Source organism: Carassius carassius, chromosome 31, assembly GCF_963082965.1.
Source record: "Carassius carassius chromosome 31, fCarCar2.1, whole genome shotgun sequence".
NCBI classification, from domain to species: domain Eukaryota; kingdom Metazoa; phylum Chordata; class Actinopteri; order Cypriniformes; family Cyprinidae; genus Carassius; species Carassius carassius.
Window position 1 is genome coordinate 16242070 of NC_081785.1, and position 20159 is coordinate 16262228.

The 20159-nt window shown below is 35.1% G+C and overlaps 1 protein-coding gene across 6 annotated transcripts; it reads right to left on the reverse strand.

Annotated features, from left to right (window-relative positions):
• Nucleotides 1–201: 201 nt before the first annotated feature.
• On the reverse strand, nucleotides 202–20133 carry LOC132111655 (protein EFR3 homolog B-like). Of its 6 annotated transcripts, none has more exons than XM_059519164.1 (23): nucleotides 19998–20133; nucleotides 19142–19207; nucleotides 13004–13080; nucleotides 12239–12366; nucleotides 11973–12123; nucleotides 9269–9390; nucleotides 7941–8090; nucleotides 7388–7513; nucleotides 6917–6995; nucleotides 6378–6513; nucleotides 5949–6110; nucleotides 5580–5691; nucleotides 5339–5390; nucleotides 5028–5200; nucleotides 4165–4402; nucleotides 3765–3893; nucleotides 3577–3644; nucleotides 3101–3228; nucleotides 2839–2930; nucleotides 2671–2719; nucleotides 1959–2065; nucleotides 1768–1817; nucleotides 202–1560 (listed from the first exon to the last, which is right to left on the reverse strand). In XM_059519164.1, exons 4-23 carry the CDS (start codon nucleotides 12343–12345, stop codon nucleotides 1461–1463), a joined length of 2331 nt encoding a protein of 776 aa, XP_059375147.1. In that variant the 5' UTR covers nucleotides 12346–12366; nucleotides 13004–13080; nucleotides 19142–19207; nucleotides 19998–20133; the 3' UTR covers nucleotides 202–1460. The 6 variants fall into 6 exon arrangements, with proteins under 6 accessions (XP_059375147.1, XP_059375146.1, XP_059375148.1 ...); XM_059519163.1 differs by having other exon boundaries at nucleotides 19139–19207; XM_059519165.1 differs by lacking the exon at nucleotides 19998–20133 and adding an exon at nucleotides 19468–19503 and having other exon boundaries at nucleotides 19139–19207.
• Between the last annotated feature and the right edge of the window lie 26 nt (nucleotides 20134–20159).

Here is a 20159-nt window from a genome sequence, read left to right on the forward strand (position 1 = left end):
GATGAACATCATAGCCAAATTGACAGAGAAGATAAAACCCACTTGTTTTTTATACTTGCAAATAAATTCACCAAAAATCACCAAAAACATATATAAAATAAAATACAACATGAAAAATTACTTCATGATTTAAAATACAAACAACATCAAAAAAGACCAAGGGCGTTTATGGAAAAAAAAAAAAAAAACTGGTGGTTTTAGACAAGAACACATTAAGATGAAATTAACACAACATGAAGTATTTTTCAGCATACACCACATTTACAGTACACGGTGAGCTTTAAAGTGCTGCATTTAAATCCAGGATAACAAAATCTTGATATAAACTTGAAATTATTTACAAATTTAAGTACAACAGAAGACAAATGAAACACACAAATTATAAAAAATAAAATAAAATAAAAAGGGGGTAGATAATCGATCCCTTTAGGCCCTAAAGGTAGTGTCTGAAAAGATGTGATCACATTTGCAGGCAAAATGTCATTACCTCAACAGAATTTCCTGTGAGATGGCATGCATTGACCTACAGAAAGCTGCTTGGTTTGAAAGTGAATATAGCAAAATTCCAATAGGAATACACACAATCTGGAATTTGAGCCAAAGGCAAAAAAATTTCCGAAGCAGATTTCACAATGGGTTCAAGATGGCCATGCTAATTCAAGGGAAAGCTGCTTGGTTTGAAAGCTATTTCTGTGTGTACTGTGGTTTATACATCATGACCCCTCCACGTATGAAACTGCAGCGATAAGAGTATAATGAATAATGATACAGGTCTGACTTCACTATGTGAATGTAACACATTTACTTTCTTACACACAGTGACATTAAGCCATCAGTTCTGACTGGAATACTGCATTGAGTTAAACTAGTAACTAAGTATTTACTGTATGCTTCCTCAGCTTCTACCCAAAAGGTTTTATTTTTTTAATTCAATAATTATTGCTTTAAATACAGCTGTTATTGCAGCATGTAGAGACGGTTTAAACATGCGATCAAAGCTTTTACTTAGTTAAACTGTCCATACCCACACACACAGACACAAAAGAACGTCGTTTTTGGAAACACATCTGGGACATTTTTGGACACATTTCCTTAACTTAAGATACAAAATTTAAGGCAGCTTTACTCTTTAGTTGTACAAGTTGTACCAATCACTTGCTCTGAACAACAGACTGTACACACTTACACAGTAACCTGAACATGAAAACCTCATTCTGCTCTCTACGCTAGCAGACAAGATACGATCATTTGTCGATAAATTCTGGACTTCTTCATCTAGACTAAGTTTTTAAGTGCATATATAACCAACATATGGTATATAATCTTGCTTTATTGGCATAAATAGACTTCAGGATAAAGTACAGCCTTAATCCTTATCTAAAGTCAGATATTACACTAGAAAGGAGCGATTGTAGTGGGATGAAAACAGCTGTATGTGGTGACTAGGGCTCCTGGGTCTCTCAGTATACACAGAGGTCTGGAAACTGCATTTCATAGACTGGTATGGAGTGGCTCCGGCCGTGACCGTTTCCGACAGAGCCAGATGGACTCGGTGGAGGCCTATCCAACAGAGAGAGAGAAAAAAAACTGATGGAACAAGTGTCAATCACATGAGACAGACAATTCAGCCTTTTTCCACTGTAGTGGTTTCCTACTCTACATATTTGTAAATGGCTATTACTTAAAATATTTGTACTTTATGCACAATTGAATGATTAGGAAAGCTAATTTATAAAATGTTACAGAAAATTTTTTTATATTATGTACCTGATAGTGATTTCGAAGATTTGGTTGAGTTTACTCTGCAACAGGGAAGCCTAGAGAGAAATAGTACAAGCAGACAGTTCATGCACAAAGTAAAACGATGCAAACAGATGTAGGAGCTGAACAGAAGAGCTGTGTTTGTGCTTTGTGATGATAAAATTAGAGTGTGTATGCTAGCTAGATGTTAGACTCACCCTGGCCCCACAGTGGGCTGCAATCTCCTCAAACGGGGCGGTCTGAAACCGCTCCACCACCTGCCTTCTACGCTCTCTCTCCTGCTCATCCACATTCACACTGTCTACTGAACAAACACACACACACACACACACACACACACACAAACACAGGTGATTCTGTGCTAAGTGACATTGACCAGCCTAGAAAATGTCCCTTTCAAATTTTCAATTTAAGTTCAATTTATGGATATTGCTACTATCAATATATTTTTAGTACCATGTCTTCTCCAGTCATTTGTGATTACTGAATAAGAATGATTTAAAACAATTTTTTATAGAGATCATTAATCAGAGGGACAGTTCTGCGCCAATACTATAACTACACTATAAAAGTCAATATAACAAATGACTTAAAAATGACTTAAAAATGAATTAAAATGATGTCTTACATACAGTAATATTGTGATATAATAAAAATACAATTTACAATAAATGCTTTCAAATTTTAATATATTTAATTGTTTTTAAAACTGTATTCTGTATTTTCAGCTGCCATTACACCAGTCTTAAATGTCAATATTTTTCAGGATTCTTTGGTGCATATACAGAATAGAATATAGTATATATAAGATAGAAAATACACACACATATACTTACTGACCCCAAACTTTTGAACGGAAGTGTGTGTACAATGTTAATGCAAGTATACTCTCAAATCATGCAGACTTACCAATGGCTTGTTTAAGAGTTTCAAATGTTATCTGCTCTGCTGTGGATCTCTGTAAAGACACCGAACATAGGTAAAAAATAAAAAATAAACACAGCTGATATTAGATATGATTCTAAAACGTGGACACACGTGTGCAGACACAGTGTAGTGAAGACGAGGATGTTTTACCTGCTCTTTCTCTGGACTGTTTCTGGACTCCATCTCTAACTGCAGGGAGACAGTGTCTCCAATACTCTTCCTCTTGGACAGTCTGTCTTCATCTATGAAAATAATATTTTCATAAAGTACTTTGTTATGGAGAATTCCAGAAAAAAAGCTCAGCTGTACTATAACATTTAAATGTGAAATGCCCTCACTGAATGTGTCTAATGGAATATAACTGTATCATTGTATCATTCGTTGTATTTAAAGCTCAAGCTCAGGGTCAGACCTGTGATCTGTGGGATGTATGCAGTGGCCAGTCTCTCTGTGTTGTATCCGCTGCCACCCAGTATCTCTGCTATCTTAGTCTGCGCAAACAGCACCTCTCCCTCAACCTTCTCCAGCTTCTCCGGGATCCTGAAAGAAAAAGAGGCTAAAGATATTCTTCAGCTTTATATGGGTACACTTTTCTGAGCTAGCAGAAACCAGGCGGATACGAGATCTCTGAATGTGTTGTGGGTTTAATGCCTTTCATAACCATTTGCTCCGCAAATAACAGTTGAAAATGTCCCCAGGACGATGTTATAGTGCACTGAAAGACACTGAACTGAGTAAAAACTGTATAGTATGTTCCCTACCCAGTATATACGTTTGTAAGAAACGTGTATGCATTTCTGTTGGTTTATTAGTGTGAACCACGGCAGAAAAGCTGTGTGGTAGTTTTACACTATGGTAGTTTGAACAGTCTACGTAAGTGTTTCTTACTCTGAGCTCTCAACAAAAACATTCTCTGGCAGCAGGAAAGGAACAAGTTTCTTTCTTGACTCAATCACCTGTGGAAAAAATACAGAGAGACAGATAGATAGATAGATCTATATATACAGTATATAGATTCACAGACAGAAATATAAATGGATCGACAGAAGGACGGACAGACAGACAGTTGGTCTCACCTCATGGACGTGTTGGCAGAAGGTAGGCACTGTGGTCAGCTGACTGATGAGGTTCAGGTACACAGCTGACAGAGCGTGAATGGCACAGCGGGTATATACAGGAAGATCCTCTTCAATCAAGGCCAGGTCCTGAGAAAAAGGACACATCAGGGGAAATGAAAAAAAGTCTATTGTTATTGTACTGAAACTTTTATGACGTATAGTCACTTGACACTTTTATGACATATAGTTGATTATTATACAGTGAGTACTTGAGCATAATGTAAAGAGATGCCAAGTAAAGGTCGACTTGTGTTAGGTTTATTAATTAACATATATCATTATGCTGTCCCTATGTGTCCATTGGCATATTTATTCAGCCCCACAGCCATGTACAAATCATAGAGGTGAGAGAAATGACCTGTAATGCCAAAGCCAGTCGGATCAGGTCCACCACCACCTCCTCATTGGCCAGCTCCACACAGATCAACCCCAGCAGTGTATAAAGAGACTCAAAATGCCGCTGGACGCTGCTCTCCTCTTTGCAGGCTAGGTAAATGTGGCGGTATAGCCTGTGGCTGTGTTTCTTCATGAACAGGTTATCCTGCCTGGAGCACTTGTCTACTTTCAGCTTCAGTGCTGAGATATCTGAGATAATTCTGTTGAAAACGATAGCAAAATGCACTGTAAAATCTTTTGTTAGGTGACTCTCAGGGACCTACTGTAGCAAAACACTTTGTGCTATTAAATAATATCAATTTTCAAAACATATATAAGAGCAATTCATACTGTGAAATGTATGATAGCACGAAATACATTTTTAAACAAGCTATTTTAAGCATGGTATTAGAATATATTAACACAGGCCATCTTTAAGGGTCATTTGGCCATCATTTTAATCATTATTTATGATTTATGCATTACAATACTATGGTAAATGTAAAGTGTTTTGTCAGGTACACTGTAAATGTTATTTTTGTTGAAAATTATAAATACCATTTCAGGTTTCAAAAATATGTTACTTTGCATTTCTTTGTAATTGTCAAATTTACTATTCATTTCTGAGTGAAAATTGTTTCTAAACCATTTTGTTTTCTAGTGTAACCTTAAAACTTGTTATATATATATATTTAAATAATTTTTAAATATATATATAAAAACTTTAAATAATTTTGAGAGGCACTACAACAACATGTTCCTTCTATATTTCATAGCATTAATCATTTATCAAGAGGGAAATTGTAGATTGCTAGATTTTTCTTGAGTTTGTCAGTGCGCCCTGACCTGACAGGGGAGAATTTGTGCCGGTTGTCATGGCGATCAATGATGCCGATGAGGATGTCAAGAACGAGGAGACGGATCTCTGCATCTTCCATCAAAGTGAAGGACAAGAGAGGCTCCAGGAATGAGGTGGGAAGGGCTGTCAAAATGTTTGTAGACTGGAATCCTGCTGTAACCTAATAGAGAAACAGAGGCACACAAGACCATCAGAGGGTTTCGACTGCATCAGCAACTGTGGATATCATGGAAGCAGGCGGAGTAAATGACCTCCGCATGGCACAGCGTGAGATCATGACTGACACAAACCAGCTCACCTGCAGCAGAGACTTTAGCAGCATAACCTGGATCATCCTACTGCCCTCAACCCTGAAAACAGAAACAGACACTTATTGACAAATCACAATTTTCTTGCTACGTTAGCGTTTATCTTATTAAGCTTGCTATGTTAGCGTTTCTGCTAAATTCCTCAGCAAATTTGCATTTCTTCTTGGGCCAGCAGAAAATACATCGTAAACATGTCTAATTGATAGAATCTAGGTTGTAACCCTGTCTCACCCAGTGTTGGCTGAGCCCAGAGCCGGATACATGCCTGGCACAGGAATTTTACCGATGATGAACAACATGACTTCTGAGCGCTGGTAGGGGGGCAGTGTGTTTGAAAATGAGCCTGAAAACAAAGAAAGACAGAGGAATAATGCACAGCTGATAAATCTATCTATCTATCTATCTATCTATCTATCTATCTATTTAAATACTGAGATAAAATTGTCATAATTTGAAGAATGTGGGCTGATATGAAGCTGAGCACAGCTATGTAGGAAATCTGAGACAAGCCAGTTATACAGTTTAGCCATGGTCATTTTATGAAAATATCTGACTGCCACGACTGCAGGATTTCCTCACAAACATTCAGTGTTCACCCACCAACAGTTTTGATGACGGCCTCTTGGAGTTGTCTCTCCTCGTGTACTTTAATGACCTTGGAGCCCATGTTTGCAAAAGAGTCGTAGGATCCTGTAAGCTCGTAGTCCACACTGAGTCTAAGCTGCTTCAGTAGAGTATTAAACACTTCCAGTACTGTGGGCCCTGTGGAGCGGTACGGCACAGAGCCAAAACTGCATTAGGGAACACTGTCAATGCGTATGATTTCTAGTGTATAAAATCTAATTATTTCTCAAACATATAAACACTGATACATTTGAAATAAGAAGTGTGTATATCACTTTTCTTCTGAAGGAAAAAGATAATAAATAACAAAAATGGACAAGTATTATCAGACAGAAATCATTTAAAGTGCTCGTCTACTGAGATGGTTTTAGTGCTCCCTCTAATGGTCAAAAGATGATCTGGTACCTATGGATCCACTGGCCTCTATAACAGCTGCCTCTGAGATCACCTCCACTATCCCAGCACGCACTCGGGCTGAATTCTTACTGTTGGCATCCAAGTGGCCCAACAGCTGCTGAATCACCAGATGTGAATGTTGGGACTGAGGAGGAGCAGTAGACGAGTTAATATTACCGTAACACTGATGAACAAACATCTCTTTTTATATATATATATATATATATATATATATATATATATATATATAAAGAAATGTTATTATGTCGAATCAATAAGAATTCATTAATACATTTATGAGATTTTTAACTCCAACTGTTGAGCTGATGAGATAATTTGTAGAAAATATGTAATAATGCAAATATAAAAATAGTTTCACTAGTGTTCTGAGACTTTCAAAGTTAAGATATTCTAAAGATGTTTAAATATGTCCTCGAACACATAATTATTTAGTAGCAATAGGCCATGCTCCTCAAAAGTGTGTCTTCCATTGTATTTTGTGTCAGATACTTTTACACACAAATTTCAGCACAGTTGTTTGCATCTACCTGAATGGAGTACATAATGATTTTGAAACAGCGGACTGCAAATGTTTTGCTCTCCCAAAGTGAATGGTTATCCAGGTGCCTGGAAATAAGTGAATTAATGATTAGCTTCAGCAAACAGAACTAAAGCAGTAAAGAGCAGGCAAAGCAATTCAAAAAATACACTGGCGTAACTGACACTACACTTACTTTTACTGTGTAGATTGTTTCAGGCTAACAATGAGGACAACTTGTTTAATTCTTTTTCTTCATTCCAATGCTATATTTCTACTGCCCCTAATGAAAACTAAATATACTAAAATGTATTTGAAATACATTAATTTCATGCTAAGTTTACCACAAGTACCTTTACATATTTATGTACTTATACACTCTGCAATTGCACTTTTACAGTAGTAGACTAAACTGGTATACTTAATGTGTCTCTCTGTGCTGTCCTCTTGTGTTTAATCAGGGTAGTGCATAAACACTCACATGAGCACAGGTTTCACAGCATTCTTGATGTTGCCATAGGCCGCTCGTCCTAGCAGCTCTCGAAAGCATCTCTCTGTCAGCTCCACTGGACTCTCCTTGTCCTTCTCTGTCTCTGGGGAAGGAGACCTATCAGTAGGAATCAAAAATAGAAGACACACACATCAGGGCTGAATCAATAGGCCGATTGTTGTTGGTCAGCTATTTCCACAGAGGTGAAGATGTGAAGAGTTTTATGGTTCTGAGTTCATAGTTCAGTTCAGATTTCATGGTCTGCTTCTGACCCTCGGGCTTTGGGTTTATTAGGTTTACAGCAGTAAGGCAGCTTCTAGAAAAATGACTTTTTTATTGCACCTCAATTGTAGTCAGTCTACTGTTATATCACAGTTGTCATTAGCATTCGATTAGGAGTTCATTAGGTTATCACACTGACTGGCTAATAGCTATTAGCAAGATGCTGTTTCTCTGAAAGAAAATTCACACTTCCATTAGACTAAAAGTGTCAATTTCTCTTCGCGTGTGATTGTGTGTACAAGCGTGTAAGTGTGTTTCAGACCTCTCTACGCCTTCTTCCTGTTGGAGGTTGAACAAGAGAGATGGCACGATTTTGTCCATGTGTTGAGGCTCCCAGATATTTGCCTGCAGTTCATCATTGACAGTTTTCCTCACCACCCCCTGAAGACCCCTGATCCCTGCCATACGAATCCTTACACACACACACACAGCCCAAACATACTTCAGTCACATTTATGAGACATGGATTTATATATTGCTATTTTTATTAATGTGCACAGCATGGCGCAATTCTGATGCATGAATTATTAAATCACAAAGGGGGAAAAAATCCTTTTATATCAAAAGCAGATTTAATTTCTAATCATATTCTACTCTATCCCTTAGCAGAAAAGATTAAATTGTATCAGTATGTGGCAAAATCTCTCTCACACACACACACACATACTTGTACATGGATGTGCACATACTCATGCATTTCCTTTTTGAATATCCCAATTGCTCTATTAATACAAAGCCTTGATGTTTCCAGTAAATCATATAATTATAAATAATACTGTTTAATTAATTGCTTATTAATTTAACATTCTTATTATTCATAATATAATTTCATATTGGTATCATTATAATATTATAATATATTTAACTTCAAGTCTAAGAAATTAAAATAAGTAAGAGTAATATGTAAGAGATTACTCTTGTGGAAAAAAAAAATTCTAAGTTACATATATTAAATCTAATATATATATTGAATTGCACATATATTTTTCATCCATTTAGATTACACAGTTTTAACATAATCTAGCAATAGAGAGTTGAACATGTGAGGTCAAATGTAGTAACTTTTAAAGCGATATCTATTGATTCTACAGCTTATTTATATTAAATATGATCTGTATATATTAAAATTAATTTAAGATTAATGCATTTTGTTTATTAGTACTATTACAGAAATCTTACCTGTTTCATTTTCAACTGACAACTATGCATAAGATGAACACTTTAGCATAGGGGCAAATTCTCACTATTAACTAGTTGCTTATCATGCTGCATGCATATTACCAGCATATTCCGTTTATTAGTACTTATAAATCACATATTCTATGTGACCATATAATAAATCCTTAATGCTAAACAATATAACCTAACAACCACCTTACTAACTAGTAAGCATTAAATATGTGTTTACTGACACAAAAGTTGTAGTTAATTGTTAGTTAATAATAAGAACTGAACGTTAAAATAAAGTGTGAATCATCATACTTTATGGTTTATGTTAAAACTGTATAATACAAAAAAAAAACTAAATTTTCAACATAATTTTGGGTGTAATAATAATTTGAAAAAGAAAAAATGGAATGAGGTGCTCACTTTGTGCGAATATCTGGATCCTCGTAACTGGAATGGCACATCTCACTGAAGCGTGAGACAAAGAAATCGTAGCTACGATGGTATGACGGTGTGTCCTCCTCTATGTTCGCAAACTTCACAAACTTAAAGAGAAAGAGCAGAAAAATATAGAAAGACCGGTCACATATATTTACGGCTAATGAGTTTGAGGTATGGTTTGCTAATTTTTAATGTTAAATGTTAATTAAATGCATGTACCGTATTTTTCGGACTATAAGTCGCACTTTTGAACCAAGAGAAATGAACTAATTCTACTAACTAATGATCATGATTTTCATGGCCGATTCCGATACCGATTTTCCGTTTTTTTTTTTTCTTTAAGCAACAAACAAGAAAGAAGGAAAGTATGCAGAAACAAGATGTTTATTTGGTATTTAATAGGCCAAACTGGCTTTTGGCTATTGAAAACAATAACTGTAACCATCTGAAATTAACGGCAGTAACTGCACAGTAAGTAGACTACATTCAATACAAACATAGATGGCACAGACATCAGCATTTACTTTTGTTTTTGAATTGGGTTGAAACTACATTGAACTGGCCTTAAATGAAAAGATTAACTGTAACCATGTGAAATTAAAGGCAACAACTGCATAGTTCTACAGTCCAAACAATACAATCAACACACATTCAATAAGAGGTTTCTTAATCAGCATTCAGTATTTTAGTTCTTAAATTTGGTTTTAAATTTAAAAAAGGTCTTTACCAGTGAGACTAAATAAAAGTATGCTATATAAATACATTATTCCAAAATGTTCAAATCAAATAATGCGAATTAAACAACGATGCAAAGTGTTACATTCATCCAATTAAAAAAAAAAAAAAAACAATTAGGGTAGATTCACTTCTATATTTTTTTACTTGAGCCAGTGAAAAATAAATAACTATTGTCTCAAGTTAAAAAACATAGATGTGAATCATTACCCTACACTTTTTTAATTGGATGAATGAAACACTTTTTTCAGTGTGCTACAGCAGGTGATTTTTAAATCAAATTAAGTCAATGTAATATTAAGGTAACATAAAAATAATTGTCCTGTACAGAACTGACGTTTACTTATGGCTTTTCAAACATGTTTGCATGTTTAAAGTAATGCAAAAACAAAAGTGCTGCATGGGGTATAAAGTCTCGGTGCTCTTTGGTTGTGGGATAGTAAATCTCTGAAGACAAGAACTGCAAGGCACTCGAATATCTCAGTGAAAAAATTAAAAAGCCTTTATTACATTCTTGGCTTGCTTTTTTTTAAAAATGGTGAGAGGTACACCTACGCGTTGCGGCTACATGCCTTCATCAGGGTGTGTATTACAAACAATGTCTCAGTTCATTTAACAACAGCTAATTAATCAAATTAGAAACACCTGGTCACTCTGTGTAAAGCAACTCAGAGAGAGAGGTAAAAAAAGAAAAAAAAAGAAAGGAAATTCAAATTGCATCTCTTACACAAAAGTCATAAAGTGTGAAACTATCATTATAAATATAATAATATCAGCATTTTAAAAAAAAGCAAACCAAGAATGTAATAAAGGCTTTTTAATTTTTTCACTGAGATATTCGAGTGCCTTGGAGTTCTTGTCTTCAGATGTTTGCATGTTTAGTCTGTTTCGTTTCTCATCCAACAGGTGAGAAGTTGAGCTGAACATCCCTTCACTGTCTCCGCTTGTGCAGGGCGCGGACAGGTACAGTACGCTCGCGCAGCTTCAGTATGCGCAGGAAAGGCTCTTATTTGTGCGCCAGTACACCAACGTCTGTTCGCTTCCTGCTATATGTGCCTTAGACATGTATCTAGCTCTGCACTTCCAGTGATGAACTGCTGCACGTGTCCTATGCACAGATTTCGAAATACTTCCACACAAATGATATAGCAAATGATTACAATGTAGTATGTGCAGGCCGGTGCACTTCCGGAAAAATCGGAATATATATATTGTGTGTGTCTCACATGGTTTTTGCAATAAAATGTTGTTAATTACTGGCTGCCAAGAACATGAAACTATAAAAATTCAAGGGGCATTTAGAAGCCAAACAACCAATATTGCAGAAGACTGATTACGCAAATTTGCCAATCACCAAAATCACCAACACAAAACCTACAGAGAGAACCTTCACGCTTTTAAGCTCAGATGAAGACACTGCATAACCCGTAAATTCTGTAAAAAAAAATGCACACATCTTTCAACATTTATTGGCAACACGGTTTAAGCCCTGCCCCATCTGGCCTCTGTCTGTGAAAGTAATCTCTTATTAATCTTATATTTCGGAAGCATCAAATGTGAGCGGTTTTGAACTTGAGAACTCTATATATTATCATAAGCAATTGAGTTGGGCTGGTGCTAAGCTTTCAGGGACCATGTTGAAGTTTCACATTACTGTACAGAGGATAAATTCATCTTTGTTGTAAAAGCTTGTCATGTAAAAGGAAATAACATTAGATGGAATGGCATTATACTGAATGAAGAGGGCCTGAAGTAAGTAATGGAATAAGTGCAATATTTTAATACAGAACTAATAAAATAAAGTAAAAGTACATAAAAAGTTCAAAGTTTCAAAGACTCAAGCTAGATTTATCAAGTGATCATTTTCACATGGCATTCTAAATCTGTAACTACATCAATAGGGTCTGTAAGTGAATTTGACTAGAGAGTAAAGGCAGTAAATTCCACTCACTGAGTTAGTGCCCAGGATCTGTAAATTGGGTTTGTCTGCCTCCAGCAGCTTGCGCACCATAGTAAGGAAACTCTCCACAAAAAGGTTTATAGTCTGACAGTGACAGGCCATCAGTAGCTGGTCCAAAGCCTCCATAGCAATACAAACATACCTGTGAGACACAAACATGATACTGCCCAGTGATGACCACAGATTCTTAAAGCAGGTATAAATCACAGAGCCGGACAGAAACAATCACTGCACTTTCTTCCAATTTTTGTTTTTACCCATATCTATGCCGGGCAACGTCTCTGGATAGTCTCTCTGACAGGTAGGCACCGATACGGTCTAGTTTCTCCGGAGCGGACAAGGCATAAAAAGTAAGCTTCTCCATGTTAGCTTTCACCAAACCATCCTTTACACAAAAAGACAAGACAGCAGACAGACAGAGAGCAAGAGAACATTGCAAAGAGAGAACATTAGAGAAAGACATAAAAAGATTTATTTATGTAAATTTTAAAAATGAGAAAAACCCTTAGGATAACATGTAAAAAGAAAAAAAATGCATCTCAAGCACGCAGAATAACATAAGTGGACTTTGAACAAATTAATTGCTGCTTTGAACGATTACGTAATTGCGGCATCCATAATTGTAATCGTGAATAGAAATTCGATTCATTAATGAGTACTGAGAAAGCTAAAGATGAAAATGTATGTATACGTTGCAAGACATTAAACACACGCACACACACACACACCTTTTTATTTCCTAAACAAGTTTTAAAATACGATGTATAAATTATTGGTTTTCTCTAATATTTTCCAACCCTGAGTATGAAAATCTCTGAAACAGACAAACTAATCTGTAAAAACAGATGAATGCAATCAGGTGAGCATGCAGCAGATCTGTCACAGTGGTTTTAAAACTAATGAATGTCACTGAAAGCCTGTGTCTACATCACTGCATTGATCACTGATGACTGATAACCACTCGAAACCTAGTGAAGCATCCCTTTCTCTGGCTCAGCGGCTTTTATTTCCTCTGACCTTACCTCAGGGTCCTCCGGAAAGATGTTATCCACCAGCCTCTTGTAACGGGGTCTTAGTGCCCCACAGCATCCACAAACACCTGAAACAATGGGAGAAAGTGAATTAGACTGGCAGCAATACAAAAGAAGACCCTAACACAATAACTGAGCACACAAGGACAGAAATAATATACGTGAAGGAAAAGGAAGTTTGGAAGGTTATCTCTCCAGACCCCTTTGTTTATCTCATCTCCGGTATGTAGGGCAGTATTGATCAAGAGTCTTTGTAATTATACTCAAGGTGAGGTTTATTTATTGCATCGACACATTAAATAAAGTAGACCCGTGTGCTGTAATCTAGTAAGTAAGGCCAGTCGATTCAGGGGAAAGGAATTAATCTGCATTTAGGAAACGTCTGCAGCTTGGTGTGCCAGTTAAATGGATTTGAAAATAATCTGTTGAAAGCATTTACAATTGTTTTGGTTTTAAGAAACTTATTCAGAAATATAAAGAAACACACTGTAAATCACAGGGAAAAGTGGTAACAAGGATAATTCATCGATTGTCATCAATTTGTTGCAAATGATTTCAGGAGAATAACAATATTTTAATTTTAAAATAAGATTGAATATGTTTACATTAGTTACTGCACTAGGTAATATGAACTCTGGTAAACATAAGCTTTTATTTAATTAAATATTTAGAATTTTCTTTTCTTTTTTGTATTTAATTATTTATTATTTTAAATCAGCTTTTATTTTTATATTTTCAGTTTACATTTACAATTGAGTAATTTTATGTTTTTTTTTTATTTTATCTATTTTTAGTTCTATTTCTATTTAGCTTTAAATTATTTCTAAGTTTTAGTTTTATTAATTTTAGCACTGCAACCTAAACTTATTTATTTCATTTGATTGCCAAGGCAACATTTTTTAGTTTTTCATCTAATATTTACATTTTATTTCAGCTTAATATCAGTGACCAAAAATAATTTGAATATATTTTGTTTTAGTTAACAATAGCAACACTTAGGTTAATTTTCTTAACCTTATTGTAAGCTGTAGGTATATACTCAACTCCATCCATCTATACTCTATAACTATACACCATCCATCCATTTTAAACATCTTTTTTTTTATTTAATATGATTTATTAGGCAGCACCTTGGCAGGACCCCTGGGAAGGACAAGGCTGTTTACACCATTACCATAGAGAAGAGCTTCGTCATGGAGGAAAGTAAACAAACCAGGGCAAGTAGAGCGATCAGACAGCAGCGTTCAACCACCCACACAAAACTGACACAGGCTTTTCATTCTAGTCAACAAATATTAACGATCAGATCACACACAATATGTAATAGTGTGTATAGAGCAGACAGATATTAAACTATATCAGTAAGAGCATCAGTCTACAAAACTCACTCAAATTTTTTATTTTAAATGCAATACAAGTTCAGCATAGGTTTATTTACTCAAGCCTGCTATGCGACTAGCTACTGTCAAGCTGCCGTTCACCAAGATTGTGATTGGCAATTACACTGCGATTGGATGGATGGGAGAGGAGCTAGAGTGTGAGTCACACATTGGCCTTCCTGCTAGTGTTTTGACACATCAGCGTGACACCTCTACGCCTAAAGCAACTGAAGCAGAAGTGAAAGAAAAAACCCCTGACAGTCGACACTGAAAATTTCCACCCACACACTCAAGACTGCAGTGAATCCTCTCACGCTCTCCAAGTTTCTCACTCCTAGAGTGATTGTGCAGTTAAAAAACAGGGTCATTAACAACTGAAATGTGCAATCACTTAAAAATGACAAACAATCAGCCATCTACATGTACTGCTGTGCATTTTAATTGAAATGTGGTTTTACTGTTGAGCTGTCGTTTTGGAAAATACTTTCAAAACAATAGATTTAATTGGTTTTGAATGATAGCCATGCATACAGTATATATATGCATTTAAAATTTATGCATTTAGCGACTTACAGTGTATTCAGGCAATCAATTTTTACTTGTCATGTGTGTATATATATATATATATATATATATATATATATATATATATATAATACAAAATGAATAAATAAATATACCACATTTCTTATCAATTTTATTAAATTATTTGTAATAATAAAATAATACTACACATAAAAGTTGTTTTGTTTTTATTTATTATATTTTATATTATATTTATAATTTAATAAAGATCAAAATTGAATAAACCGATTCAAACTAGTAAAACATCAGTGCATTAAAACAATAAATTTATCATTAGTTTTTTATTTAATTGTTATGAACCATGTTGCTTAGTCTAGCTCAGTTTCCAGGGAGTTAATTATGATCAAGTGTAAAGAGTGAATTCTCCTCAAATATTTTGGAGCTTCTGCTAAATGCATGAATGTACTGTCAATAAATCATTAGGCAATTTTAAGAGAAGTAGGAGACAAAAAATAAATCGTAAACATTTCTATTTAAGTTTTCGACAAACAAGTGATTTGCAAGAAATCTAAATGATCTGTCCCGAGCATTTGTGCTCCTACCGAAGATCTTTATAATCATCTTCAAGTATAGCATGAAGTAAATATCGAGTTTATAAATCAGAACTCCATACAAGAGCAGCAACAGGAACTGTTTTACTAGTACTGTATTAGCTACATTTATTAAATGCAAGCGCTTTCTGATTCTTCTCAGACAGGGTGGTAACAGTTCCCTCTGGTTTATACAACCCCCATAATTCTCTTATGGCTGTGTACTCACCTCTATCATTCACCTGGCACAATCATCTGACACCAACTAAGCACATAGGCAAAAATATGTGCTTTTAGATTTATTATTTTAACTTGCTATATCAGAATGCTGTATAATGACAACTATAATAAATAAATGTTAACATGTTACACTCAGAAAGCAAAAACAACTAAATAATTTAAACCAGGAGTGTGTTATCAACACTAGGGAAGTAAGTGCATACTTTGTTGCCAGGAACAACTCTCATTGTTGACACGCACATCTACCATCTGCATAAGCTGCAAAACAAAGGCTATAGCTGGCACTGTGACAAAGAAGATTATGTCATAATAAAGAACTAGTCGTGCTGGGATGTACTACTATGGCTGATATGATATCCTCCAAGCTGCCATAGGCATACTAGAAGACATCCAGCTTTAACAGGGCTTTACATAACACACAACTCACTATGCATGTGAATGAATCAAACTCAGTATGGAAAATCAATCTTTCCGAAACACAGACTCCGGGCACTGTCTCTCTCGTCATGACGCAGTCACTCTAAATACATTTCCCCTGAATTGTGAGAGCTTCTTGAAATGACTGCTATATTTAGCACATTAGCCATCACAGATGCCATATCCCTTCAGATTGCCCAAAACGGGACAAAATATTAAAGAGACTCAATCTCATACGTTGGTGTCACAGTGAAAAAGCAGAAATACAGAAAGCGAACTTCGAACAATGTTATCTATTCATTTACTTCTTTAACCTTGTCACTGTGAGCTCTACTTATGAGCATCTAGTAGTTAATCTAAAACTATCATTTGCATACTCAGGACTCTGTATGAGAACAATGTTGTGCCTTTTTGAAGAAGCTTTAGGATATAGTTAATTTTTTTTTTTTTTATATTGCTAATAAAACATTACATATCATCCTACAAAATCATTTGCAGTTGAGGACAAAATGTCAATCTAAATAACATGCAGTAAGGGTCCAAATATCTGAAAATATATTGAAAACTGTGGTTAAAAATCTAATTTAAACTGGGATCAACACAAAAATGTAGGATTAAGAAAAATAAAATAAAGAATCGTTTATGACATACTAATGACCTAAAATTTAGGGTTCTGTACATATTTTTATGTTTTTAAAAGAAATCTCTTATGCTGACTAAGGCTGCATTTATTTGATCACAAACACAGTAAAAAAAGATAATGCTGTTAAGTAATATTATAACTTTAAATAACTAATGTCTTTTAAATATATTTAAAAATGCAGTTTACTCCTGCACAAAGCTGTATTTCCTGGCAAAGCTGTATTTTCAGCAGTCATTACTGCAGACTTCAGTGTCACATGAGCCTTCAGAAATTATTCTAATATACTGATTTTGAAACTTTTCTCAGTACTATTCAATGTTAAAAACAGTTAATAATGTTGTGGAAACCATGTTACATATTTTTTTCAGGATTCTTTAATGAATAGAAAGTTTAAAATAACAGCTTTTATTTGAAATAAAAATTGTTTTTGTAACATTGTAAACTTTTTTCTCTATATGATTATATATATATATATATATATATATATATAATCAATATAAAACACACACACACACACAAATCAGTTTTGTTATTCTAGACTACTGGAAAAATATTAAATGATATCTCATTGCTGATTAAATAATCTTTTGAACTCCTTAAGTATAAGATGCATAGCATAATAGATCAGCATATGGAACTGACTTAATCTCAAAAAGCTATTTTTTCCTAGCACGAGTGGAGAAATCTGGCTGAAAAATTCTCAGGCTGTTAAAAATGCAATCGATCTGGTTTTGAAGTGCTAAAGCCAGTCATCTCTAAGGCATCCACGCTGTGAGAAATCAAAGTCCCAGCCTGACTGCCTGTAGTTTGTTTGAAACATCCTCAACATGCTGGTCAGATGAAATAATATGAATACAGCAGGCAATATAATATGTGTACATGCTTTAGAGGAAATAAATGAATGTTGCAGTAGATCTGTGTGTTTGAGTATTCGGTGCAAAGTAGTGTGGATGAAGCTAAATCGGTAAAGCCTGAAATCAAATATGCACAATTAATAGAGCACAGCTGCAATACTGCATGCAATCTGTTGCTTCAGCATCATTCTGCTGTCACTGCCATGATCTCCTGTGATGCACATGAATCTTTCCTTCCTAAACACAGGCAGGGAATTATAATTTAGACACAAAATCACACACTCACACAATTGCCCTTACCGTACATTGATGGAAAACCTGATGAAATTCTCTGTTCTTTGCCTAAAGCCTTTTTCTCTGTCACATAGCCAGAGAGAGAGAGAGAGAGAGAGAGAGAGAGAGACGCTCTCACAGACACTCAATCACACATGCACGCTCTCATACAGCGCATGTGACCAGGCTCCAATGACCTTGGATTTTCCAAACAGCGCGGCACAGCTTTCCCTCTGTCTGGAACAATGCTGATTTAACACACAGGTGAACACACACATGCATACGAATATGAATACGCACTCACACACACTCCTGCTCACATGCAGCCCCTCCTCAGCCAAGATGAATACACTCACACACCTCCTGACCATTTAACAATGAGAAAGGCAGAGAGGGAGGGAGATGAGGAGGGCGTTAGAGAGATGGAAAGTGTGAAGACACAGGATGAGAGAGGGAAGGAATCAATTGGTGCAGCAATGCGTCAGTCAACTAACCCCGCCTCCTGTTCCTCACTTTCTCTAGTAGTATTTGATTGTTGCCTGTTATTTTCTGTTGTCTTTTTTGTTTTTATAATGAATAAAACATGCATTATTTTTTGACTGCTATAAAGAGAGTCTAATAAAACATTGATTTTTTTTTGTCTAGAGGTTTTAATATTTTATCTGATTTAAAGAGAAAAAGGAATATTTTGTACAGAAGGAAATTCAGTTTTGAATTGTTAATTTATAATGCATGTTGTTTTAGTTTTACTATTATGTCCTATTTTTAGCAACAAATAATAATAATAATAATAAATCCTTATTTAAAAGAAACCTAAGTCAGAAATGGTGTATTTAAAAGAAACCTAGTATCAGGATACTACTGTGCATTTTCTTGTCTGGCCTGGGAGAAGCTCTAGCGTCTGATCCATGGCATGTGAAACGGCTCAGTGTTAATCTGAACGTGTTTCAGTTTTAGACACACAGCTGGGAATTGTTAATGAAAACATGGTTGATTTATAGCAGCATATTACCAAATACCATTTACTATTTTTTGCAGTTGCTAAATGTTGTATGAGCATTCCTATATCAATAATTCATGGATTAAATTAATGAATAATCAGGCTATTTCAAAACATCAAATGTATTTAAAGTGCTATAAATGAAAACAATAGCATGGAGAAAAAGAAGAAGAAAAAAAATTATATAGCCTAAAAATTAGCTTACCACCTCCAACTTGATGGTCCAACAGTGTACTGCAATCCACGAGTAGTCGTCTTGAAAAATCTGGAACACCTGAAATATTTGGAAAACTTGGAAGTTGCATCTTCTTGACTATTCTCATCAGAATAACTAATGAGACTAATCTATACTTTTATAACCAAATCTATATCTGAATCCTTTTTGGAAAATCATGGGAGTACTTGACTGTTAATTTTAGAGCTGTAAAGTTACATCCACTGTTGGCTATGTATGTTAATGAGAGTCTAAAACCACCTCCTTTCCTTCCTGCCTATTGGTTTGTTGCACTCTCTCTCCATCCCATTGTCACTCACTTGGCTCATTTATAGTGTTCCAGCAGTTTTTTATATCCCTCTCGTTGCCTTTAAGATCTATTTTAGGACAATAAATGAATTGTCAATTTGACAGAATTTTTTTTTGTTTTTTTTTATATTTTTTTTATGTAGTTTGAATTTTCTTCTAATTGACTCTAGTGATTTCCGCGAATCGGTTCTTCTGAACAATTAGATTCAAAGAACCGATTCAAAAAATAAAATCCTAAATCATACGGTTCTTGTCAATACCATAGGTCATTACCTTTTTCATGTAATTAATCTACCCATATTTACCCTTCTAAAACATTACAATTAAGCTATTTGTAACCAAATATTCTTGTTAATGCTTGTTTTATTAAGTGTGTTTATGTGTCCCAGACTGCACTTATATTAAACTCTTAAAGCTTGCTTGGCAATTTAATAAAATGTAATTTATTAAAACAACTCGTATGTTCGTTTTTTTATATGCGTGATGATCAAACGACCGTATTAAGTCGTGAGCACACAAATCAGCTTTAAAAGTAACTTACTTTTCGCTCCATATGTCAAATTTTCGATTCACTGAAAATTAAATGAATCAGCTTGCTCATCGTTTCTCGACAAATCACGAGTCGGACATGATAGAGTTTTTGATTTAGTTGGTGAGTGAGTCGAGAACAGCTTGTGAACCGATTCAACCGTTTCTTCCTCTT